The 26,815-nt window shown below is 44.1% G+C and overlaps 1 protein-coding gene across 6 annotated transcripts in view; it reads right to left on the bottom strand.

Annotated features, from left to right (window-relative positions):
* Positions 1-26,815, bottom strand: part of LOC106611843 (protocadherin alpha-C2) — a 214,791-nt gene that overhangs the window by 41,809 nt on the left and 146,167 nt on the right. The window contains exon 1 of one of the 6 annotated variants that reach the window (XM_045723959.1): positions 4,365-7,512. The exons of 4 other annotated variants lie outside the window; for them this stretch is intronic. In XM_045723959.1, the coding sequence (XP_045579915.1) occupies positions 4,365-6,926 (2,562 nt within the window). In that variant the 5' untranslated portion in view covers positions 6,927-7,512. Of the gene's footprint in view, positions 1-4,364; positions 7,513-26,815 lie in introns of those variants that run through there. One more of the 6 variants, XM_014212444.2, reaches the window with a different exon arrangement.

Here is a 26,815-nt window from a genome sequence, read left to right as displayed (position 1 = left end):
ACACACACACACACACACACACACACACACACACACACACACACACACACACACACACACACACACACACACACACACACACACACACGGGCTTGGAGTATATCAGCACCACCCAGTGAAAGCAAATACTCACAGGTCATAGGGTGATAACGGAGCTGATATTGTAAATGGAATTTGGTATCTGAGAGAGAGCAAGATAAATGGAATGAGAGAGAGAGAGAGATTTATCGCTATGGGCTTTTTGTGTACTCCTTCCCTCCCTGCCTAGCTGTGTGGACACAAATTAGGGCCTTGGGTTTGATTTGGCATCTATCTCCTCGCCCCTTTCTTTCTCTCTCTCCCTCTCTTTCTCCCTCTCCCTGTCTTTCTTGCTCTCCCTCTTTCTCTCTGAGTAGAAACCCCTCGCATGGATACAGTGTGCGCACCTCCGCCATCGAAGCCTCGTCCAATGACCTTGCTTCCCCTGGCCCCGTCCTCACCGAACCGACCAATCCCGCGGTGGTATAGAGAAACACGTCGCTGCCAGTTAATTACACGGCAAGAACAAACATGAATGGCATTTAATGAGGAAAATGCCAGGGGATAGAGGAGCAATTACCTGAACATTGTTGTATGTCTCCCTCCTATTTTCCTCTTTAATCACTTTTATTTTCTTTGCTCAGACCACCCATACATATGCAGGTGTTGACAATAACGACCAGGACCCCATCCAGCTATTTCTGAATGAAAGCCTTAAATGATGTCTGAATTTAACAGTAGCTGTGTCCCTACTGTCAATATTCTTTTGTAGTAATGGTAATTTTCTCTACTGCATCTCTATGACAACACTGCAGTCATAACAGTTTCCTAGAAACAGAGAGCCAGTCAACAGTCACCAGTTTCCACGTCACACCTGTCAGTAAGAATGAACCACTCCATTAATGATGTAAAGCCACCAGAAACATACTAATGGTTTCTATCTCTTTTTCCCTGCTTCTCACATGATGGCAAACGAATGAGAAAACCCAGTGAAGTGAAAATGGGTGTTTAATCCAGCTCCGAATGTCTGTCTCTCATCTCATCTCTAGCCCACCGAACCAAACTCAAGGCTATCCTTTTGTGCCCTGAGCGCGACTGACCTGTGGGGGATTTTAATGCTGTAGGACCCATGACTCTTTAAGCTGGACAGAACAACACTAATACCCAGACTATCTCTCTGCCCAGAGACAACCGCACCAGACAAGTCTGTGCCTATTGGACCACAACTAGTGGACCAATCCTATTGACTGGCGGAGGTCGTACTAGACCAATCACACTAACCCTTTACACTTTAACCCTCAACATTCCAATCAAGTTTCCAACAGGTATACCCCTACCCCTGGACCAAGCATGGATCCCATTCCCACGTGTATTTTCTACATATGGATCCAGCAGTAGAGTTCACAGAGGAGTGGAGAAGGGAGTAGGAAATGGAGGGAGAGAGATGTTTACTTTGAATATCCATGCTGAAAAGCATGATACCCTGACTCAGAGACAAACACCAGCTCTCTGAAGAAGCTCTGAGCACCACACACACACACACACACACACACATAGAGCTGAGGGCATACCCTCCCACACAAACACACTGCTCCAACAAAGAAGCTCTGCGCATGGGTGAACACTCACACCTCGAATCTGAACACAAGCATAAAGTGCTGGAAAAACTAGAGAACATATTGTAGGAAACTGCATGTTTGTACATACGGAGCTCGCGATAGAGCACTGCAAATGCAAAACACCTATGCTACAGCAACACAATGCAGCCTGAGCAGGTAACAGTACCAGACTACGGACAAAAAATAAACAAAGGATAGGAAGGAGACCTGGGAGTGGCACTGTGATTTTCAGGTTTTTAGTGTTCAAGGTCTCTGACATAAGAGTGATATAGATACAGTATATCTACAGTACAGGTCAGAAGTTTGGACACACCTACTCATTCAAGGGTTTTTCTTTCTTTTTACTATTTTCTACATAGTAGAATAATAGTGAAGTCATCAAAACTATGAAATAACACATATGGAATCATGTTGTAACCACAAAAGTATAAAAAACATTGAAATATATTATATACATATTTGATTCTTCAAAGTAGCCACCCTTTGCCAAGAGTGTGCCAAACTGTCATCGAGGCATTCTCTCAACCAGCTTCACCTGGAGTGCTTTCCAACAGTCTTGAAGGAGTTCCCACATATGCTGAGCACTTGTTGGCTGCTTTTCCTTCACTCTGCTGTCCAACTCATCCCAAACTATCTCAATTGGGTTGAGGTTGGGTGATTGTGGAGGCCAGGTCATCTGATGCAGCACTCCATCACTCTCCTTGGTCTAATTACCCTTATACAGCCTGGAGGTGGGTTTTGGGTCATTGTCCTGTTGAATAACAAATGATAGTCGCACTAAGCGCAAACCAGATGGGATGGTGTATCACTGCAGAATGCTGTGGTAACCATGCTGGTTAAGTGTGCCTTGAACTTTAAAAAGAACACAGACAGCAAAGCAACCACACACCATTACACCTCCTCCTCCATGCTTCACGGTGGGAACTACATGTTGACCTACTCTGCGTCTCACATGTCGGTTGGAACCAAAAATCTCAAATTTGGAGATTTCCACCAGTCTAATGTCCATTGCTTGTGTTTCTTGGCCCAAGCAAGTCTCTTATTATTTCTGAGGCTGGTAACTCTAATGAACTTATCCTCTGCAGCAGAGGTAACTCTGGGTCTTCCTTTCCTGTGGCGGTGCTCATGAGAGCCAGTTTCATCATAGTGCTTGATGGTTTTTGCGACTGCACTTTCCGCATTGACTGACCTTCATGTCTTAAAGTAATGATGGACTGTCGTTTCTCTTTGCTTATTTGAGAGGTTCTTGCCATAATATGGACTTGGTCTTTTACCAAATAGGGTTATCTTCTGTATACCACCCCTACCTTGTCACAACAAAACTAATTGGCTCAAATGCACTAAGAAGGAAATCAATTCCACAAATTAACTTTTAACAAGGCACACCTGTTAATTGAAATGCATTCCAGGTGACTACCTCATGAACCTGGTTGAGAGAATGCCAAGAGTGTGCAAAGCTGTCATCAAGGCAAAGGGTAGCTAATTTGAAGAATCTCAGATATAAAATATATTTTTTTAACTTTTTGGTTACTAGTTTATTTCATATGTGTTATTTCATAGTTTTGATGTCTTCGCTATTATTATACAATGTAGACGCTACAAGGTGTCAAAAGCATTCTACAGGGATGCTGGACCATGTTGACTCCAATGCTTCCCACAGTTGTGTCAAGTTGGCTGGATGTCCTTTGGGTGGTAGACCATTTTTGATACACGCAGGAAACTGCTGCACGTGAAATAAACAGCAGTGTTGCAGTTCTTGACACACTCAAACCGGTGCACCTGGAACTTACTGCCTTACCCTGTTAAAAGGCACTTAAAAATGATGTCTTGCCCATTCACCCTCTGAATGGCACGCATACACAATCCATATCTCCACTGTCTCAAGGCTTAAAAATCCTTCTTTAACCTGTCTCATTAACACTGATTGAAATAGATTTAATGTAACATCAATAAGGGATTATAGCTTTCACCTGGTCATACTATGTCATGGAAAGAGAAGGTGTTCCTAACATTTTGTACACTCAGTGAAAATGATTTATGCGAATTCAAAATCCTCCATATCTGCCAAATAGTTTTATTTTTTTAAATTGGATAAAAAAAGAGCACTGCTTAAAGGTAAAATACACTCAAAAACGTTTGTTATTTTTTTAAATTAGTCACTGATGATACAGTTCTAAAATGTTTTGCATGTCAGCAGTCAAGTTTTTAAGGATTTGGGCTTCAAGCAGCAAAGTGTAACTTTCCACACCATCACGATGACGCAAAATGTTGATGTGGCCGGTGACACTTTCCTTCTTCAGCGTCCAATATCTTGAAAACTTGACTGCTGACATGCAAAAGATGTTGTGACTGTATCAATAGTGGACTAATGAAGAGGATTTCCCCTTTAATATTGCATAAACCCAACAAAAAAGATGGAAGCCCTCACACATCCCTCACCTTCCTTGGAATTCTAAATGCCAAACACCTCTGTTCCACAAAACATTGTCTGTGGGGAAAAACCCAAATACTAAAACATCCCAAAACAACAGGCCATGAATAGCTTCTCAGTGTATTGTGGATGGTGTGTTGTTGGGATGGGATGACAGGACACACACACACACACACACACACACACACACACACACACACACACACACACACACACACACACACACACACACACTCACACACACACATACACACACACACACACACACACACACACACACACACACACACACACACCTGTATGGCGGTTGCATCTGGCATGCTGAGCCTGCGTACAAACATCTGGCTCTGTCCACTCTGGCTTGTGACGTATCCCCCGGAGCTCCAGGTGCCGCTGTGGGGCCGACCCGTGTTATAGAACATGAAGGTGTCACTCCCCGACGTGGCCGTCATGCATGTCTTATAGCAGTACGTTTTGGTCATGGAGCCGTTCCCCCGCACCTCGATGTAGTGAGGTTCAACCTTCAGGTCTCGCCGCAGAGCAACGTTGTTGTTGGGTTGACCCTGACCTCCCCCACCACCGCCACCTCGACCCAATGACCCTCCACCCCCACCAGCTGAGGTGCCCCCCTCGGGGACACTCTTTTGGGACACACAGCAGGGCGAGCAGGAGCCGGGCTGGGTGCAGTAGGCGTGGCAGCGGACAATGGCCAGCACCACAATGGTGACCAGGAACACAAAGGTGGTGGCGCTCAGGGCCACGATCAGGTAGAGGGTTACGTTGGAGAACAGCAGCGGGCTGTGAGGCCTGATAATGCGTTTGGGGTCGGGGGTCAGCTTGGGTGGCAGCTCCATGACATGCACATTGATGGTGGCGGTGGAGGAGAGCGGCGGGAGGCCATGGTCGCGGACCAGAACGGTCAGCAAGAAAGAGGTGGAGTTGTCCTCGCTGACACGCCGCGTGGTGCGTATCTCCCCCGTGTGCTCGTGGACTTTAAACAGGTCCAGCTCGGAGGTGGTCTGCTCCAGGACGTACACCAGCCAGGCGTTCTGACCTGCGTCCCCGTCCCACGCTACCACCTTGGTCACCAGAGCCCCCGCCTCTGCATTCGTCATCAGCGTCTCAGTGGTCCGCGTCCCATTGGCTGGAGGATGGACTATCCTAGGGGAGTGGTCGTTCTGGTCCATGATGTAAACGTAGACTGTTGCTACGCGGCTGAGGGGCGGCACGCCACCATCCTGGGCTTTCACCTGGAAGTGGAACTCTCTGAGCTTCTCGAAGTCGAAGGCTCGCAGGGCATAGGCCTCTCCCGTGTCGGGTTTGATGCTGACGTAGCTCGCCACAGGGATGCCGTGGTTGTTGTCATTGAGGACGGTGTAGGTGATGCGAGCGTTCTCCCCAGCGTCTGCATCCATTGCCTTTACAACGCACATTGACGCCCCAGGTGCATTATTCTCCATCATGTACACCGTGTAGGAAGTCTGTTCGAAGCGGGGAGGGTTGTCATTGACATCGGCCACGTCAACTTTAATGGACATGTGTGAAGACAGGGCCGGCGTTCCCCCATCGATGGCGGTTACTGTGACGTTGTAGGTGGAGATGGTCTCTCGGTCCAGGAACGCAGCGGTGACCAAGGTGTAGTGGTTCCGGAAGGACTTGATCTTAAACGGGACACCAGGTTGGATCTCCAGGGTCACCTGTTTGTTCTGGGCGGAGTCTCGGTCATTAAGACTGATCAGAGCCACCACGGTGTCAGCCCGTGCATCCTCACGGACCGGGCTGGAAAGAGATGACAGCACAATTTCAGGAATGTTGTCGTTCATATCCAAAACCTCCACCACCACTTTACAGTGGACGACCACTGCAGAAGGACCCCTGTCCATAGCTTGTATGTACATCTCATACGAGTTAGTCTCCTCATAGTCTATGTTTTTCTTCACTCTGATCTCTCCTGTATCTGTGTCCATGGAGAACATTTGTCTCACCCTCTCTGGGGTGTAACTGCTGAAAGAGTAAAACACATCCCCGTTTGTGCCTTCATCCCGGTCTGTGGCGTTTAACTTTATCACCAGAGCGCCCTTGGGCGAGTTCTCCGACAGTTTCACTTTGTACACGGAGTTGTCGAACACAGGCACGTTGTCGTTGGAATCCAGGACACGCACGTTGATTTTGGCTGTACCTGTGCGCGCCGGGGTGCCTCCATCGACAGCAGTCAGTATTAACTGATGAGATGGTGTATGCTCACGGTCAAATGGCTTTTTGAGCACGAGCTGGATGTTCTTGCTATTTGCCGCGGGCTTGTTGGAGTCCAGCGCGAGGTGCTCATTGTTGCTGAGCCGGTAGAGGCGAACTGAGTTGGATCCTTCGTCTGCATCCTGCGCGCCCTCGATGGGGAACCGGGACCCAGTTATGGCGGACTCTGAGATTTCCAGCTGGTACTCGTCCCGGGGGAACTGTGGCGAGTTGTCGTTCGCATCCAGAATCTCCACCTCCACATTATGCACCTCGAGCGGGTTCTCAACCCCCACTTCTAGGTTGAGCAAACAGGTGCCACTGAATTCACACAGCGTCTCCCGGTCGATGCGGTCACTTACCGACAGCTTGCCATTTTTATGATTTATGTTGAAATATCTCCGTGCGCTGTCCGAGGTGATTCTGATGCGTCGGGAGGAGATCTTTTGCAGGTCCAGACCCAAATCGCGAACAATGTCGCCGACCACAGCCCCATTCTCCAGCTCCTCCGGAATGGTGTATCGTATTTGTGCATTTGTAAGGCCACAGAGTACAAAAATTACCAAATAAAAAGTATAAGGCACATTCTGAGTTATGCTGTAACAGCATCGCACCGCCACAGCCATTGCAAGCAGGCAGGATCCGCAGACGGATTAGAGAAAGCTTTCCATGCGTCCCCACACGCAACATTAAAAACGGGGGGGAAGAGTCCTTGAGTTACCCCCTACTATGTGCAGGACGACCAAAGCATCCTCTCCGGTACATGTGCTTGTTTTAAATAGCGTTTTTCCGTTACATCCATGTTTTCCTTTGTCCGTTTGGCTACTGCTTTTTTCTCTTCTCTCTCCGCGCGGCTGAATCTTGTTCCCCTCACGGGTGCTGACTATCGCTCTCCCTCTCCTCTCTCTCCTTCCCCCTCCCTCTCTCCCTATCTGTGCAATGGTGTCTGTGGGAAGCGGGGGAGGGGGAGCAGTGCTCTCAAACCGTACTGGCTGCATTTCACCGATTGAAAACAACGTCAAATAAAAAGAAAAAAACACATTAATACCTTGAGAATAGCAATAATAGCAATAATTGTATTGCAATTCATCATTATTTTTAACCTTCGGTCGTTTTTCTATTTTTAAGAGAGCGCGCTCGAGCAAGCTGTGTTTTTTTTATCAGAGAGGGAGAGAGAGTGAGCGAGCGAGCGAGTGCCACCGCCCTTTTCATTGTGTGCGGCAGATACTTTGCTGATCTGATTTAACCGTACGCCCAAGCGATTACTTTTCTCTTTTCATTGATCCAAACCTGCCATTAAGTCAAAGCTCTGGACCCAAAAGAATAAATAAAAATAAAACGAATAATGGATATTTAATCGAAAAGTCTATGGAAATAGATCAATAAATTCACTAACAAATGAAATGTATTTGTGCAGCAATTATCATCATAAAAGTAGTCGTTACATTTTAAGTATAATCACGGCAGTTTATTGAAATATTTGCATTATTGTAGAGAACAGAGGCTCTGTCCTCAATGGAATCAACAGGGCAGTGCAAATCAAGTCAGGCTGAGCATTAAAATATGGAGTTAACCAACAGAGACAATAGAACGAGAAAAACAATACAAAAATAAAAAATGAAATCTCAAAACAAGGCTCTCCAGCGCTCTGTCGCTGTCCCACGAGCCATAGTGCTGAAATATTGCTGCTCGCGCCCTCCTCTCACTTATTGCCCTGGGAGTGACAGCTGGGTTGATCGTATATTAAGACTACAGGGGTACTTGACTGCCGCTTCAGTTTCGCATCATATTACTCGCAGTACACAGGACCACCCCCTTTAGGCCTATATGTTATCATATGAAGCATGTTAACTCGGGGTGAGCGGGCGAAACGAACCAGGTCACCAACAAGATGCTCGAGACTTAGCCCCTCGCCATATCTGTCAAAACAAACTAGGATGCCCTCTTCTGTCAGACCCAAATTGCTGGAATAATACAGAGCTCGCGCACGCTGTAGATGCGGAAAGCACAAAGAATTTAAACTCATGTCGATTTGTTGACAAGCGGTTCTCCATTTCCTTTCGAAAGTCGCACTTGCCCCAAACATCTAAGCTATTGCCCAATACAATTCAGCAAATACAAATGTCCACCTGGTGTAAAAGACCAACTAGGGCTAACTGTTTAACACCCCCAAAAAGATTTTGAATCCATGAGTGCTTGGACGGCTTTTACAGACACCTTAATTCCTGACAGTTTCAGAGATTGCTTTGGGGGCAGTTCACACCAGGTAATGGTAATGTAATAGTCTGGCAGACATTAATGGACACACTGCCCTGTCTCATGGCGCCTTGATATACTGTCATTAATCCATTAAACAGTGGACCTCAGCTTTATAGACATCGTAACGTGTTTTAATTTCTTGAAAATTCTGCGCCACCGACCCTTCTGACTTGGCAATCACACTGGCTATATTAACCCTCCTCCTGTGTTCCGGTCGAATTGGACCGATTTACAAGTTTTCTCTCTGAAAAATGTAATTAATTTCATCTGATTGTCATAAGGTTCCATGACTTTGTCCACACAGGGCATCTGAACACACAAAATACATTTTGATGATTTTCATTACATTTTAGGTGTTTTATTTAACTTTTGTACACTTGTAGTGTTCCGGGTCAAAAATGACCGGTCATTAGAAGTGAATGGTGGAGACTATAATTAGTGTATCCAATTGAGTTCAGCCACATGTCCAATCATTAGATGGACACACTTCCTCTTCCAGACCCCCACATGCATGTGTGTTTGAGCGCGCGCACACACACACACACACACACACACACACACACACACACACACACACACACACACACACACACACACACACACACACACACACACACACACACACACACACACACACACACACTTTACCCCCCTTCTTGGCTTCCAAGGAAACCCCCACGGGAACCTTCCCCAATAGAATCTTTCCCCCACGGCCACTGGAAACAGACCTGTTGACATTCTCACAAACAATCGCAACATTGTTTCAATAATATATAGAACTTTTCTCGCAGCTCTGGTATATAAAGCCTTTTTGAGGCCTTGCTCACAATTCATTCAGTGACAGCACAATGACCAAACGATATACTGTATGTGAGGCTCTTGATCATATCTTTGATCATGACACTGGTGAGGAGGAGAGAGTCCTTGTTAAACTTTGACACAAAGTAGTCTGTGATAAATAGCACAATATGTTTCATCTGAGTATTTGTTATAGTCAAAATAATCCATACATTATGCTTTTATTACTCAAAAACTAGTTGTATGAGCTCAGGTCAATGAAGCCTACAGAACATAAATAGCACATAGAAGTTCAAAACTTGTAATGTTCACAAGAACTTAAGTTGATAAAAAGATTTAACACAACATTAGGTGATAATATATGTTTTAATATGGATGTATAATCAGCTATAATGGGGCGGCCATTTTGGACCAGGAACACGTAATGAATTAACATGAAACAACACAACAGGAGGGTTCAATACATTTCAAGTACAATATAATTGCACAACCAACGTATGTTCATAAAATGTTGTAGTGGTGTTAAGCCTTTGCTGGTTTTTCATTTAAATTCGACTCAATATCTCAAACACCTCAAACATCTGCCCATGGGGCCGACATGTCTCATATGCGGATGTCTGTCCGCAGGTGGTCGGATAGTAGCGTTAAATGCCCAAATCATCCCGCTCAGACTTTCCTCCTAATTAGTACAGTCTGAACCCATGTACCCCTATTAAAATCCAATTTAAATCGGATTCAATTCAATTAAGAGGGGGCCTCTAGTCCAAACGCGACCAGAACGACAAAGTGAGAGGGAGCATCTTTCGACAGTAATTTCATTTCTACACCAGCGGCAGTGGTTCATACTGAATTGAATCGCGGCTCTCGTCTCATCTCCGAGCCCTTTACCTCTGGAAAAGCTCAATAGTTAGATAACACTCAGACAGCCAGTTTGCTAGACAATCGACTTTCACACCATTCAAATTGATTGAGTCATGCAGTGAGTGCAGTGCCATTCAAAGCACCTCTAGGAAGGACATTGTGACCTAAAAGGGGATGTCATTGGATGCTGGTCTCATCATATGGATTTATGCAATCTAAAAGGAGACTGTCTGGGATATATTAGCATTACCTGGAGCCCAATTCATGTTAAAAAAAAAAAGACAAAACAAAATTACAATATTGGCTTAGATAGACTGCCTTTGGTCATTCATTGTTGTGTATATCTATCTCTGAATAAGTCAAACATTCAGGTTAGTAAGTATAGCCTGAGTGGTATATCTGTATGGTAGACTGAGCATGAAGTTGTTTATTTGGGATGTGGCCTCAGAGAAGCCCCAGTGCCAGCCTGATTCACCCGGCCACCGGGCCACGCTACGCGCCCACACAACCCTTCCCTCTCCCAGTGCGGCTCCAGCTCTCCTTCACCGACCCCTCTGCCTACAGCTGTGAAAGGCGCTGGCAGCCTGCGAGAACGCCGCTCAGCGGTGAGTCACACCGTTGTTAGGAGTGGATGGATAGATAGCTGAGAGACTCTTCTTCACACTCCAAAGCCAGACTGAGGGGATGGTGAACTGGGAGCTGAAGAGATACAACGGAAGAGAACAGAGATGGAACGGAACTTCCGTTAGGTTCGATGGGCCTAGAGGGAACTCTTCCTTTGTGCTGAAATGGACGTTTTGTGATTTCAACTGTCCTTTTCTAACTCCTATTTAACTCAGCGGTGGAGATGAGACAGCGTGGGTCTCGTGTCAGTCCGGGCGGGGTCCGCGCGGTGGAGATGAGACAGCGTGGGTCTCGTGTCAGTCCGGGCGGGGTCCGCGCGGTGGAGATGAGACAGCGTGGGTCTCGTGTCAGTCCGGGCGGGGTCCGCGCGGTGGAGATGAGACAGCGTGGGTCTCGTGTCAGTCCGTTCTCGTGAGTCTCAGAGGCATGCGAGTAGCAGAGCTCCTGACATTTAGCAGATTCTCCCGGTGGTGCGCGCAAGCTTTGTGTTTAAGGCAATTTGAGAAAGAGATTAAAATAGGAGACTATTATCTCGTCAATTGCACACGCCGTCGGATTTATACCTGTCCTTTTCCAACTCGTTCTGTTGTCTCCTCTCTCTCTGTGTATATTGAGCTGTACACAGGCAGGTAACTGATCTCTCTCTGTACCTGTTAAGAGTCCCGTACCATCTGTCCCGCCGTTCATTGCGCGCAACAGAGCTGTGGGTTGTTTTATTTTCACTCAAGGGGCTCGAGATGAAGTTATCTCAATTCCTTCTCCGGAGACAGACATATGTCTCGCCAGAACAAACACGTCCTAATGCTCTTAAATTGATCCCTCTCTCTGTCTCCCTCTATCCCATCTTTCTCTTGTGTCTACTCTTACCCTTCCCCACTCTATTCAGTTCAAGGGTCTTTATTGGCATGGGAAACATATGTTAACATTGCCAAAGCAAGTGAAGTAGATAATATACACAAGTGAAATAAACAATAAAAAGGAACAGTAAACATTCCACTCTCACCTCACTCTCACCACCCCCTCTCTCTCCCCCTCCCAACTTCCTCGCATTTCCCTCCTCAGAGCATCTATCCCCCCTCTCTCCTGTTTCACATCTTCTTCCCCCTTCCATCCCCTCCCTCCTCTACCCCCATCTCTCTGTGACATCCGCTGCTCCAGCTGGGAGAGCTGTGGCCGAGGGGCACCGGAACGTCTGAAGTGGAAACACAGGAGCTAATGTCTCCGCTGCTGCCTCTGCCTCTACACTACACTGTCCTGTCTTCTCTAAAAAAACACCCCAGAGAGAGAAAGGGAGCAGGAAGAGAGAGGGGGAGGGGAGAGACAAGGAACAGGGGAGCAGGAGGATAGAGAAGGGAGAGAGACTAACAGGCGAGCTCGACAGCAGATAAAGGGAGAACTCTGACGCGCCCTATCATCACTTTTTGGAAATAGAGGAGCCTTTTTGAAAAGTGGAATATTAACTACCTTCTCACCATCCATTATGCAAGATGGCGGACATATTAATAAAACGCTCTCCAGTAACCCTCTCTATTAATAATACACAGTAATCGTCCCTGTTTAAAAGCCATCCTTTCACTCCCTAAGCGTCTGTTATCCCATGTGGGAAGACCGCCGTTTGTGAGTCAGATTTCCCACACACGACTGGGACCGGGACTGACTGGGCTTGGGGAAGAGTCTGAATGAGTGTCTGGGCTGGAGCCGCTCTCTCTCTCTCTCTCTCTGAGAGTATTTCTTTGTTATTGTCAGCTGCTGTCTCGTCTGGTGTGCTCAGGGCAAGGAGTGATGACCTCATACATGTCCCGCCTCACTCTCGCCACACCAGACGGGGTCCGAGCTCTGAGTCGCCTACTGTTCACCATGCAGACACACAGACAACATGTGTTTTTATTGAACTACTAAGTTAATACTTAGTGTTTAGGCCACCCAGTGAGACACGTGGCTTTTACATGACTATTGATGCCATACGACGCAGATAAAATAGGGTACAACATACAACATGTCCTTCTAGGACGTTTGCTTTTAGAAAATACATTAAAGAAATTAGGAAAATACCAAAAATATATTTCTCTCTTTCGATCTTTCATTATTTTACACATGGAAATGCCTGCATGCTGTTGTGTAGGAAGACAGTAATCACAGTGTCTGTGTTGCAAGGGGGAAAGGCCAGAGCGATAAAGAATCTGCATCGACAGACAGAAAATGACAAAACATCAATTTCCTCAGAGAAAATGATTTAGGTTATAGCAGGAGAGGCTGGCAACCATGAAATAAATAGAATAGAAGTGCTGATAATCTAGCTACAAAATCACAATTTTATATCAACATTTTATTTTCAGAATATCCAGACCATCACGGAGAATTAAATAAAATGCTTGCTTTTCAGTGGCCAAATCACATATTGGAAAACGAGTTCCATAAGAAAATTTGCTCAATGATGGAGATTAATCCATTCTAACATTTAAAATATTGATTTTGGCCTGTACTACTAAACAAGGTTTTGAAGTGTCAGTCCTAAATCTAGGAGATATAAAAAAAAACTCAGCATATATATAGATATTTATGTGCACATATTTAACTCCTTTTTAAGGGTAGGCGTAAAACTACCTTCAGACCTTCACTCATTGTTTTAACCAGTACAGTTACATTCAGACGAGTTTTGTGACACTTGTGGGGGCCGTAGTGTAAAACCGAGAACACCATAGTGTTCGTGAGAATCTCCCCGTTCCACAGTGGGGTCCATTAGTTTGTAGTCCAAACGGCTCGGAATCCGTCAGATGAAGGCCATAAAAATGGTCAAAGACACCGTAGTCATAGACTGTTCTCTCTGCTACCGCACGGCAAGCAGTAAGTCTAGGTCCAAAAGGCTTCTTAACAGCTTCTACCCTCAAGCCATAAGAATCCTGAACAGCGAATCAAATGGCTACCCAGACTATTTGCATTGACCCCACCCCCTTTTTTTACAACGCTGCTACTCGCTGTTTATTATCTATGCATAGTCACTTTACCCATACCTACATTTACAAATTACCTCAATTATCTCGACTAACCTGAACCCCCGCACATTGACTCGAGCCTCGTTTTATTATTTTATTGTTACATTTATTATTTTTATTTTAGTTCATTAAGAAAATGTTTACTTAACTTTACATTACATTTTTCTTAAAACTGCATTGTTGGTTAAGTCCTTGTAAGTAAGCATTTCACGGTAAAGTCTACACTTGTTGTATTCGGCGCATGTGACAAATACAATCAGAAGTTGGCACATCGACTGTACCAACTTCAGACGAGTCTCCTGACACTTTTTTCTAGGTCATTCTGTTCAATGCTACAGACGTTTACGTGAGAAGTCCGATTTTCGCGATGGCTCTGTCACCTTTCACCGCAGATCCGGAAGTGCGACTGGCGGATGTGGTGGATTGAGACTCATCCCTTGCAAAAATAAACATAAATCTATCTTAAACTGATGGATTTTGATGGGGATCTTTTTTGTTATGTAACTGAGATTGACTCACCGGTGCGTCAATCGACCAGGGGATTACTTGATAGGTACAATATATGCCATGTTGTGAGGAACAGGAGGGAGAGAGATGTTTTTCAGGAACTAAACGTATTAGAATCTGTGCCACAGAGAGCGAGAGAAAATCAAAGGGGCGGTGGGGTTCTGTCTCAGTGCCAAGAGCACTGCAGCTTGCAGCCAGGACAAGATGAGAGAGAGAGAGAGAGAGAGAGAGCGAGAGAGAGAGAGAGAGACAGTAGTACTGGGACCTCTATTGGTGTAAGAGGGTACTGCAGAGACAGTGGACTCAGCATGGTCTCCATCTACTGACTGCCATCGCTAAGCTATGTCACTACTGAAACCTGATTGCAAGCTGCTGAGTGTGCTTGTGTGCCTGTGTGTGTGTGTCCCAAGCCGCAGATCGCCTCCTTTCCTCTCCTTCAGTGTCTGACAGTGTGACTGTGAAGGGCAGATTCAGGCCCCCTCCAGAGGAGAGAGATGGAAACAAAATATGCTGATGAGAGAATCTGTTTCCAAGGACAACACCCTCACTCCGCAAGAGAGTATTCCTCTGCCACAAAGCATTATTAATCACACAAGCCAGATCTGGCAGATTGATCACAACACTCTGAGGTAGAAATGATCAACCCTTAAGCACAAAATCAGACCAAACTATCAGACATCCTACAGTATTCATACCCCTTGACTTCTTGCACATTTTATTCAACCTTTTGTTGTGTTACAGCCTGAATTTAAAATGGATTACATTTAGATTTTATGTCACAAATTAATTAAAAAAGAAAAGCTGAAATGTCAGGAGTCAGTGAGTATTAAGCCCCTTTGTTAAATAAGTTCAGGAGTAAAAATTCAGTCAGGTCAGTATTCAACGTTAGCAGATGACATGGAAACCAGCCACTATGGGCAACAGTGAGTACTGTGACCTTCAAGTAGGCTTTGGTTTTGCTAGGGCGTTGTGGACAGGGATGGTGGATGGGCGAGATAGGAGTAAGCATCTGCCTCTGTTTTTATATATTTTTCTTTAAGCCTATCCCAAACCTTAACCCTAACCCTAACCATTCTAATGCCTAACCTTACGATTTCTGAGTTAATGTCTGAAGACAGATTACATTTCCACAGGCATCAGGAATCATCATGTCAGTGTCTGAATCCAAGACTGTGTCAGCCAAATTTACAACACCACCAAAAAGTAAAGACACCCACTTTCTCAAAAGGTGATGGAGAGTTGGAGGTAGACCAATGGAGACCAACAGAGACAAAATGTCTCCTCTCTCTCAAAGAAACCAAACAATGCAAACCTACAATCCATTCCGGTGTAGACTAAGATTGGATTAAGTGGTCCACTCACCGATGGTATCCCATGCTACTCTGGGAACCTGTCTAGCAAGATAGTTCAAACTAAGGTCCAGTCACTGTTACATGTAATGCTGCTAGATTTACATCCAGAATTCATAAATGTAGAAAATATTGCTTTAATAGCCTAGCCAAAGCGACACTAAGGAGTGCTACAACTAAGAACCATCTCAGTGCACCAGTAATAGACTTAGGCCACTATAATCCTCAAATTCATTATTCATTATCATTGTTGAGTTTCTGAAGCTCTGAATTAGACTGGGTAGTAACAATTCTGTGTTGTTATCGTCACTGTGAAATATGGATACAAGTATGAGCTCCAGATGTTGTAGGTCAGGAATGTCTGGGTCACTAAATCAAATCCGTATTGCTGTTGCAACGTTTTAGGATGCTCGCAATACTTAACCTTGGAACGATAGAGAGAAGTAACCAATCAGTTTGAAATTTGACGTTTGGAACAACTTTGAAATGTGACGTTTGAGAAACATGGATGAACGTCTAGTTCTGACGTGAGACTGTGGGAGCTCGTTGTAAAAAAATTCCTTAACAAGTCACATAATAAGTTCCATGGACTCACTCTGTGTGTAATAACAGTGATTAACATTAATTGCACTTTGGATGGTGTATCAATACACCCAGTCACAACAAATATACAGGCGTTTTTTTTCCTAACTCAATTGCCGGAGAGGAAGGAAACCACTCATGGATTTCCCCAAGAGATCAATGGTGACTTAAAACAGTTACAGAGTTTAATGGCTGTGAAAGGAGAAAACTGAGGATGGATCAACAATATTGTAGTTACTCCACAATACTAACCGAAGTGACAAATTGAAAAGAAGGAAGCGTGTACAGAATACTATTTTTCCAAAACATGCATCCTGTTTGCAATAAGGCACAAAAGCAAAACTGCAAAACATGTGGCAAAGAAATTAACTTTATGTCCTGAATACAAAGTGTTATGTTTGGGGTAAATCCAATAAAACACATCACTGAGTACCACTCTTCATATTTTCAAACATGGTGTTGGCTGCATCACGTTATGGGCATGCTTGTTATCGGCAAGAACTAGGGAGTGTTTTAAGATGAAAATAAATGGGAAAGAGCTAAGCACAGGTAAAATCCTAAAGGAAAACATGGTTCAGTCTGCTTTCCAACAGACACTGTGAGACAAATTCACCTTTCAGCAGGACAATAACCTAAAACACAAGGCCAGATATACACTGAAGATGCTTACCAAGACAACATTGAATATTCCTGAGTGGCCTAGTTACAGTTTTGACTTAAATCGGCGTGACAATCTATGTAAAATATTGAAAATGGATGTCTAGCAATGATCAACAACCAATTTGACAGAGCTTGAAGAATTTCTAAAAGAATAATGTGCAAATATTGTACAATCCAGGTGTGCAAAGCTCTTAGAGACTTACCCATTTTTTTACATTTTAGTCATTTAGCAGACGCTCTTATCCAAAGCGACTAACAGTAGTGAGTGCATACATTTCATACATATTTTTCCATACTGGTCCCCCGTGGGAATCGAACACACAACCCTGGTGTTGCAAACACCATGTTCTACCAACTGAGCCACACGGGACCCAGAAAGAGTCAAAGATGTTTAAAAAAAATATATAATAATAATAATAATAATAATAATAATAATAAAAAAATAAAAAAACAATAATAAAAAAAGTGCTTCTACACTGAACAAAAATAGAAACATGTAAAGTGTTGGTCCCATGTTTCATGAGCTGAAATAAAAGATCATAAACATGTTCCATACGCATAAAGAGCTTATTTCAGTCAAATTTTTGGCACAATATTTTTGTACATCCCTGTTGGTGACCATTTCTCCTTTGCCAAGATAATCCATCCACCTCGCAGGTGTGGGATATCAAGAAGCTGATTAAACAGCATGATCAATACACAGGTGCACCTTGTGCTGGGAACAATAAAAGGCTACAGATGTCTCAAGTTTTGAGGGAGTGTGCAATTGGCAAGCTGACTGCAGGGATGTCCACCAGAGCTTTTGCCAGAGAATTGAATGTTAATTTCTCTACCATAACGTCATTTTAGAGAATTTGGCAGTATGTCCAACCGGCCTCACAACCGCAGACCACGTGTATGGCATCGTGTGGGCAAGCGGTTTGCTGATGTCAACGTTGTGAGCAGTGCCCCAAGGTGGTGGGGTTATGGTATGGGCAGGCATACGCTACGGACAACAGACACAATTGTATTTTATCAATGGAAATTTGAATGCACATAGATACCGTGATGAGATCCTGAGGCCCATTGTCATGCCATTCATCTGTATTCCCAGTCATGTGAAATCCATAGATTAGGGCCTAACAATTTTATTTCAATTGACTTATTTCCTTATATGAACTATAACTCAGTATAATCGTTGAAATTGTTGCATGTTGCATTAATATTTTGGTTCAGTATACAAAGTACTGACTCAGGGGTGTGAATAGTTACAGTACCAGTCAAAAGGTTGGACACACCTACTCATTCAAGGGTTTTTCTTTCTTTTTACTATTTTCTACATTGTATAATAATAGTGAAGATATCAAAACTATGAAATAACACATATGGATTCATGTAGTAGCCAAAAATGTGTAAATCTAGAAGGCCAGCATCCTGTAGTTGCCTCTTCATTGTTGACATTGAGACTGGTGTTTTGCGGGTACTATTTAATGAAGATGCCAGTTGAGGACTTGTGAGGCGTCTGTTTGTCAAACTAGACACTCTAATGTACTTGTCCTCTTGCTCAGTTGTGCACCGGGGCCTCCCACTCCTCTTTCTATTCTGGTTAGAGCCAGTTTGCGCTCTTCTGTGAAGGGAGTGGTAAACAGCATTGCACGAGATCTTCAGTTTCTTGGCAATTTCTCGCATGGAATAGCCTTAATTTCTCAGAACAAAAATAGACTGACGAGTTTCAAAAGAAAGTTCTTTGTTTCTGGCCATTTTGAGCCTGTAATCGAACCCACAAATGCTGATGCTGATGCTCCATATACTCAACTAGTCTAAAGAAGACCAGTTTTATTGCTTCTTTAAGCAGAACAACTGTTTTCAGCTGTGCTAACATAATTGCAAAAGGGTTTTCTAATGATCAATTAGTCTTTTAAAATGATAAACTTGGATTAGCTATCACAACATGCCATTGGAACACAGGAGTGATGTCTGTACGCCTATGTAGATATTCCATAAAAAATCTGCCGTTCCCAGCTACAATAGTCATTTACAACATTAACAATGTCTAAACTGTATTTATGATCAATTTAATGTTATTTTAATGGACAAAAAATGTGCTTTTCTTTCAAAAACAAGGACATTTCTAAGTGACCCCAAACTTTTGAACGGAAGTGTATATTTTCTTTACATTGTTTGCAAAGTGATATGTGACAAGAATTAATGCCAAAATAATATACAATACCGGTCAAAAGTTTTAGAACACCTACTCATTCAAGGGTTTTTCTTTATTTTTACTATTTTTTACATCACTATTTTTTATAACACATATTGAATCATGCAGTAACCCATAAAAGTTTTAAACCGATCAAAATATATTTTACATTTGAGAATCTTCAAATAGCCACACTTTGCCTTGATGACAGCTTTGCACACTCTTGGCATTCTCTCAACTAGCTTCATAAGGTAGTCACCTGGAATACATTTCATTTAACAGGTGTGCCTTCCTAAAAGTTAATTTGTGGTATTTCTTTCCTTCTTAATGCGTTTGAGCCAATCAGTTGTGTTGTGACAAGGTAGGGGTGGTATACAGAAGATAGCCCTATTTGGTAAAAGTCCAAGTCCATATTATGGCAAGAACAGCTCAAATAAGCAAAGAGAAACAACAGTCCATCATTACTTTAAGACACGAAGGTCAGCCAATCCAGAAAATTTCAAGAACTTTGAAAGTTTCTTCAAGTGCAGTTGCAAAAACCATCAAGTGCTATGATGAAACTGGCTCTCATGAGGAACACCACAGGAATGGAAGACCCAGAGTTACCTCTGCTACAGAGGACAAGTTTATTAGAGTTACCAGCCTCAGAAATTGCAGCCCAAATAAATGTAACAGACACATCTCAACATCAACAACTGTTCAGAGGAGACTACGTGAATCAGGCCTTCATGGTCAAATTGCTGCAAAGAAACCCCTACTAAAGGACACCAATAAGAAGAGACTTGCTTGGGTCAAGAAACATGAGCAATGGACATTAGACTGGTGGAAATGTGTCCTTTGGTCTGGAGTCCAAAAATTGAGACGCGGTGTGGGTGAACGGATGATCTCCACATGTGTATTTTCCACCGTAAAGCATGGAGGAGGAGGTGTTATGGTGTGGGGGTGCTTTGCTGGTAACACTGTTTGTGATTTATTTAGAATTTAAGGCATACTTAACCAGCATGGCTACCACAGCATTCTGCAGCAATATGCCATCCCATCTGGTTTGCACTTAGTGGGACTATCATTTGATTTTCAACAGGACAATGACCCAACACACCACCAGGCTGTGTAAGGGCTATTTGACCAAGAAGGAGAGGGATGGAGTGCTGCATCAGATGACCTGGCCTCCACAATCCCTCAACCTCAACCAAATTGAGATGGTTTGGGAAGAGTCGGACCACAGAGTGAAGGAGAAGCAGCCAAAAAGTGCTCAACATATGTGGGAACTCCTTCAAGAATGTTTCAAAAGCATTCAAGGTGAAGCTGGTTGAGAGAATGCCAAGAGTGTGCAAAGCTGTCATCAAGGCAAAGGGTGGCTATTTGAAGAATTTTGTTTTGTTTACTACATGATTCCATATCTGTTATTTCATAGTTTTGATGTCTTCACTATTATTCAACAATGTAGAAAATAGTAAAATTAAAGAAAAACCCTGGAATGAGTAGGTGTGTCCAAACTTTTGACTGGTAGTGTATGTAAAGTTATGTATTTCATTTTCAATAAATTTGCAAAAATGTCTAAACACTTTGGCGTTATGGGGTATTGTGTGTAGATGGGTGAGAAATAAAATCAATTTAATCCTTTTTGAATTCAGGCTGTAACACAAAAAAATGTGGAATAAGTCAAGTGGTATGAATACTTTCTGAAGGCTCTGTATCTCCTATTAATACATCCAGAGCAGAAACATACATCTTCCACATCTTCTGGTGCACTGAGATGAGATCAAAGACAACTATGCGGCAAAACTAACTGCATTGCATCATGTCTGATTAATAACATTCTACTACTCTAGCAGCATCAGCACTTTAACTTTTTAAAACCATGTATTATTAAAGACTGCATATACTTCTACCAAGAATCTCTATCTAAAGACGCAGGCATCTAAGACTCTACCCAAAAGTGTTGTGCGGTTTTACCCCTGTGTATTTAACTAATTAACAACATGCTTTAGAACCTCTTCATCTCAGATATCAAATCGTAGTTTCAATAGAGATGATGATTCCTTTCCCATGTATAAAGAATGAGGTGGAGAGACTGTTCTGGATGCGCTTGGCTATGCCTTCCCCAGTGTACCTCCTTTCAGTGTAAAGGGTTGGATGGAGAGGTTGTTCTTGGTGCGCTTGGCTATGCCTTCCCCAGTGTACCTCCCTTTCAGTGTAAAGGGCATGACAGAACTAAAAGCCATGTAAATCTCTCCCCCGGAGTCCTGGAAGAGTTAAACAGCATTTGGTCTGTCCCTGTTCTGCCTGAAAATAAATCAAACAGATTCATGTTGTGGTAAACAAAGCTATCTGAGACAGCAGGCAGCCACCGATCCCCACTACCGCTCCACTCAGAACCCTGGTTTTGTATCCATGCTGGGTAGATGGGGATGGATGTGGAAGAACCCTGTGGTTCTGAGCATGACAAGGCTAATCTAATGACTGCACAACATCCTTACACCATAAAGGGTGTGTGTGTGTGTGTGTGTGTGTGTGTGTGTGTGTGTGTGTGTGTGTGTGTGTGTGTGTGTGTGTGTGTGTGTGTGTGTGTGTGTGTGTGTGTGTGTGTGTGTGTGTGTGTGTGTGTGTGTTCAGTCATTTTATCTGTGACCAATTCTCAGCCCTACGCATGGGAAACACATATTTAATTGTTTTCTTCCTCCTCATCCTGACTGCCTCTCCTTGTCCTTCTTCTACATATTTTACATGATCTCACACTCCATGGTAAAACCTGTACCCTTATTGCTGTCTTCCTCTCCCTCCCTCTCTCTCAATCCCCTTTCCTCTCTCTATTCTCTCACTTTTTTCCTTTCCACTCTCTCTTTGTCCATCTTTGAATGTGATAAATGGGAGGATGGCTTAGTGGGGGTGGATGCACATTTGAAGCTCTCTCTCTCTCTCTCTCTCTCTCTCTCTCTCTCTATCTATCTCTCTGAGAAACAGACTGGTGCACTATCAGTAATGAGGATCATCTCTATGGCAACCTCCATGGCAACCTCAGCTGAGCTCCCATCCCCTTGCCAAAACCCACACCCAGGAGGGAGGAAAACAGGAAGTGACGTTTTAACACACGTCCATGAAACAAAACCAGGACAAGGAGTAGACTGTCTGGAGGGGCCCAATTATCATTAGCCCAATCACATTGACCAAGATGCAATCAACATCTGAGCCAGATCTCTGGGGGTAAGGGTGGGGTGAGGAGAACAATTCTAAGTCATGTTTTTGGGTCACGATAGTTGATCCCATCTGGATGCTTACTGAACCTAAATGACTTACAGTAGGTGAATTATGGCCTTGCTGTGTAGAAATACCATCCAGTTCAGATGTGAAGCACTTAGCTGGCTACCTCATCCAGGATAATGTACTTAGATAATCAATAATGTAATGCTTTTTGCAACACTGGGGCCAGCAGAGCAGAGGAAGAGGCTTTTAGCCAACACACATTAACACACAGTCACTGCAATACACATATTAATAAAGAACTGACACACAGCTAAATACATGACTACATACACTGCTGCTCTTACAAAAAAAAGAAACACCATATACACTGCAATACTCTGAAATACAAATAATATCTATTGCTATGAAGCAGAACGCACACACTCACACATACTCAGAGAACACAGTGTACACACTGCCACCCACACACAGAAGGAGTGGTGATCTGAGGGATAGGAATAAGCGCCTCCACCTCATTCCCCTAGCCCTTTGTCCCGCCTCCCCGGTTTAGCTGTGATTGACAGCTGGATTCCTGCCGGTGATGTCAGCCTCGCCCAGCCCAGGGTGTACCTCACTGAGACGTGTACCAAGGCTCCGAGAGATCCCTGCTGCTGCAGCGCAGAACGGAAAATTACCAGCGCCTCCCCCTCCTGTTCTCTCTCTCTCTCCCTCCGTCACTCTCCGTCACTCTCCCTCTCTCTCACACACACAGTGTCTACAGAGCGCAGGGTGAACCACTCAAAAGCAAGGAGACAGCTCCAGGCATTATAACTGGAGCCATACTGGGCCCAAACACATCAGAGAGAGAGATAGCATGGCAATATAGAGAATGTGTTATTTATTACTCTCAGACACCTAGTGATCTTCCTAACACACCCTGACCCACTTCCACATGCACAGCACTGCAACATTCAGAACCCCAGCGTGATCATACAGAGACCCAAAGCACATGGAGAAGACTAAAATATCAACCAACCAAAAGATCATACAGTGGCTCTGAGCTTGTATTTTACTTCGTTGATTATACTGACCCACCACTCACTAAAATTAGGTCAGTGCATTATCAAATAGTATGAAAAAATGTATTAACAAACAGGATACATCATCGCGCTTAATGTGAGGCAGTGCCTAAGAGCACACAATATTAACAAAACCACTTGAATGCCACTGGTTACAAACAAGCACCACTTTAAATGGCCAAAAGAAAGCTAAATCCACACAAGTAGATAGCGTTTGCAGTTGATATACACAGTTTGTGGTCAAATAAAAGGGTCTGAGCAGCTTACATGCTGAGCGGATCAAGCCGCCCTGACATACTTAGTGTAAGTTAATGAAAATGGAGAGAATCCTGTTTACAGAGTGCTGAGGCAGATAGTGTACATGTCTGGGGAGAGGGATGACAATTCACCATTCCTCCTCTCAGCTGCTACCCACACACTTCCACAGATACCCACACACTCCCACAATACGCACACACACACACACACACACACACACACACACACACACACACACACACACACACACACACACACACACACACACACACACACACTTCCACAGATACAGATACACACACACTCCCACAGATACAGATACACACAAACCCCCACAGATACAAATACACACACACTCCCACAATACACACACACACACACACACACACACACACACTCCCACAGATACAGATACACACACACTTCCACAGATACAGATACACACACACTCCCACAGATACAGATACACACTTCCACAGATACAGATACACACACACTCCCACAGATACAGATACACACACACTTCCACAGATACAGATACACACACACTCCCACAGATACAAATACACACACACTCCCACAATACACACACACTCCCACAGATACAAATACACACACACTCCCACAATACACACACACACACTCCCACAGATACAGATACACACACACTTCCACAGATACACACACACTCCCACAGATACAAATACACACACACTCCCACAATACACACACACACTCCCACAGATACAGATACATACACACTCCCACAATACACACATACACACTCCCACAATACACACACATACTACCACAGATACAGATAAACTCACACAAATACACACACACTCCAACAATACACACACACTCCCACACATCCAGATACACACACACACTCCCACTACCACAGATACAGATACACACAGACACACACACACACACACAGAGATACACACATTCACACACACTGAGAAAACAAGGCCGATGGACTGAAAGAGGGAGGGGAGAGGGAAGGAGGGGGTGGGGAGAGATAGGGAGACAAAGAGATAGATATACTGTACATTGATATTTAGGGAAATACCATGAGACTGATGGAAAGCAACATGATACGTAAAAATATATACACAGAGATGCACTGACAGAAAGACAGACAGAGAAAGAAAGAGATGGATACAGAGGTGGACTGACAGAAAGACAGACAGAGAAAGAAAGAGATGGATACAGAGGTGGACTGACAGAAAGACAGACAGAGAAAGAAAGAGATGGATACAGAGGTGGACTGACAGAAAGACAGACAGAGAAAGAAAGAGATGGATACAGAGGTGGACTGACAGAAAGACAGACAGAGAAAGAAAGAGATGGATACAGAGGTGGACTGACAGAAAGACAGACAGAGAAAGAAAGAGAGATGGATACAGAGGTGGACTGACAGAAAGACAGACAGAGAAAGAAAGAGATGGATACAGAGGTGGACTGACAGAAAGATAGACAGAGAAAGAAAGAGAGATGGATACAGATGGACTGACAGAAAGGGGGAGGGGAAAGATAGAGAAACAGTGAGAATGGAGGAAAGAAAAAAATATGAATGAGACAAGGTGACATAGACCACGAAGGAAATACAAATCAAATCAAACTTTATTTGTCACATGCGCCGAATACAACAAGTGCAGACCTTACCGTGAAATGCTTACTTACATGCCCTTAACCAATAGTGCAGTTCAAGAAGAGTTAAGAAAATATTTACCAAATAGACTAAAGTAAAAAATTCTAATAAAAAGTAACACATCAAGAATTTGTACATGTAGGTAGGGGTGAAGTGACTACGCATAGATAATAAACAACGAGTAGCAGCAGTGTACAAAAGGGAGGGGGAGGGGGGGGGTTCAATGTAAATAGTCTGGTGGCAATTTTATGAATTGTTCAGCAGTATTATGGCTTGGGGGTAGAAGCTGTTGAGGAGCCTTTTGGTCCTAGACTTGGCGCTCCGGTACTGCTTTCCATGCGATAGCAGAGAAAACAGTCTATAACTTGGGTGACTGGAGTCACTGACAATTTTATGGGATTTCCTCTGACACTGCCTATTATATAGGTCCTGGATGGCAGGAAGTTTGGCTCCTTACACGGTCGCTGTGTAGCTGTAGAAACTTTTGAGGATCTGGGGATCCATGCCAAATCTTTTCAGTCTCCTCAAAATATTTTGTTGTGCCCCCTTCACGACTGTCTTGGAATGTTTGGAGCATGATCGTTTGTTGGTGATGTGGACACCAAGGAACTTGAAACTCTCAACCCGCTCCACTACAGCCCCATTGATGTTAATGGGGGCCTGTTCAGCCTGCCTTTTACTGTAGTCCAAGATCAGCTCCTTTGTCTTGCTCACATTGAGGGAGAGGTGATTGTCCTGGCACCACAGTGTCAGTTCTCTGACCTCCTCCCTGTAGGCCGTTTCATCATTGTCAGTGATCAAGCCTACCACTGTTGTGTCGTCAGCAAACTTAATGATGGTGTTGGAGTCGTGTTTACCCACGCAGTTGTGGGTGAACAGGGAGTACAGGAGGGGACTAAGTACACACCCCTGAGGGCCCCAGTGTTAAGGATCAACGTGGCAGACGTGTTGTTGCCTACTCTTACCACCTGGGGGCGGCCCGTCAGGATGCCCAGGATCCAGTTGCAAAGGGAGGTGTTTAGTTCCAGAATTCTTAGCTTACTGATGAGCTTTGTGGGCACTATGGTGTTGAACACTGAGCTGTAGTCAATGAACAGCATTCTCACATAGGTGTTCCTTTTATCCAGGTGGGAAAGGGCAGTGTGGAGTGCGATTGAGATTATGTCATCTGTGGATCTGTTGGGACGGTATGCGAATTGGAGTGGGACAAGGGTGTCCAGGAGGATGCTGTTGATGTGAGCCATGACCAGCCTTTCAAAGCACTTCATGGCTACCGACGTGAGTGCTACGGGGCAGTAATCATTTAGGCAGGTTCCCTTTGCTTTCTTGGGCACAGGGATTATGTTTGTCTGCTTGAAACATGTAGGTATTACAGACACGGTCAGGGAAAGGTTGAAAATGTCAGTAAGGACACTTGACAGTTGATCCGCGCATGCTTTTAGTACACATCCTGGTAATCCGTCTGGGCCAGCGGCTTTGTGAATGTTGACCTGTTTAAAGGTTTTGTTCACATCGGCTACCGA

Source organism: Salmo salar, chromosome ssa09 (assembly GCF_905237065.1).
Source record: "Salmo salar chromosome ssa09, Ssal_v3.1, whole genome shotgun sequence".
NCBI lineage: Eukaryota > Metazoa > Chordata > Actinopteri > Salmoniformes > Salmonidae > Salmo > Salmo salar.
Note: the sequence above shows the minus strand (reverse complement) of the source record. Positions and strands in the feature narration are given on the sequence as shown.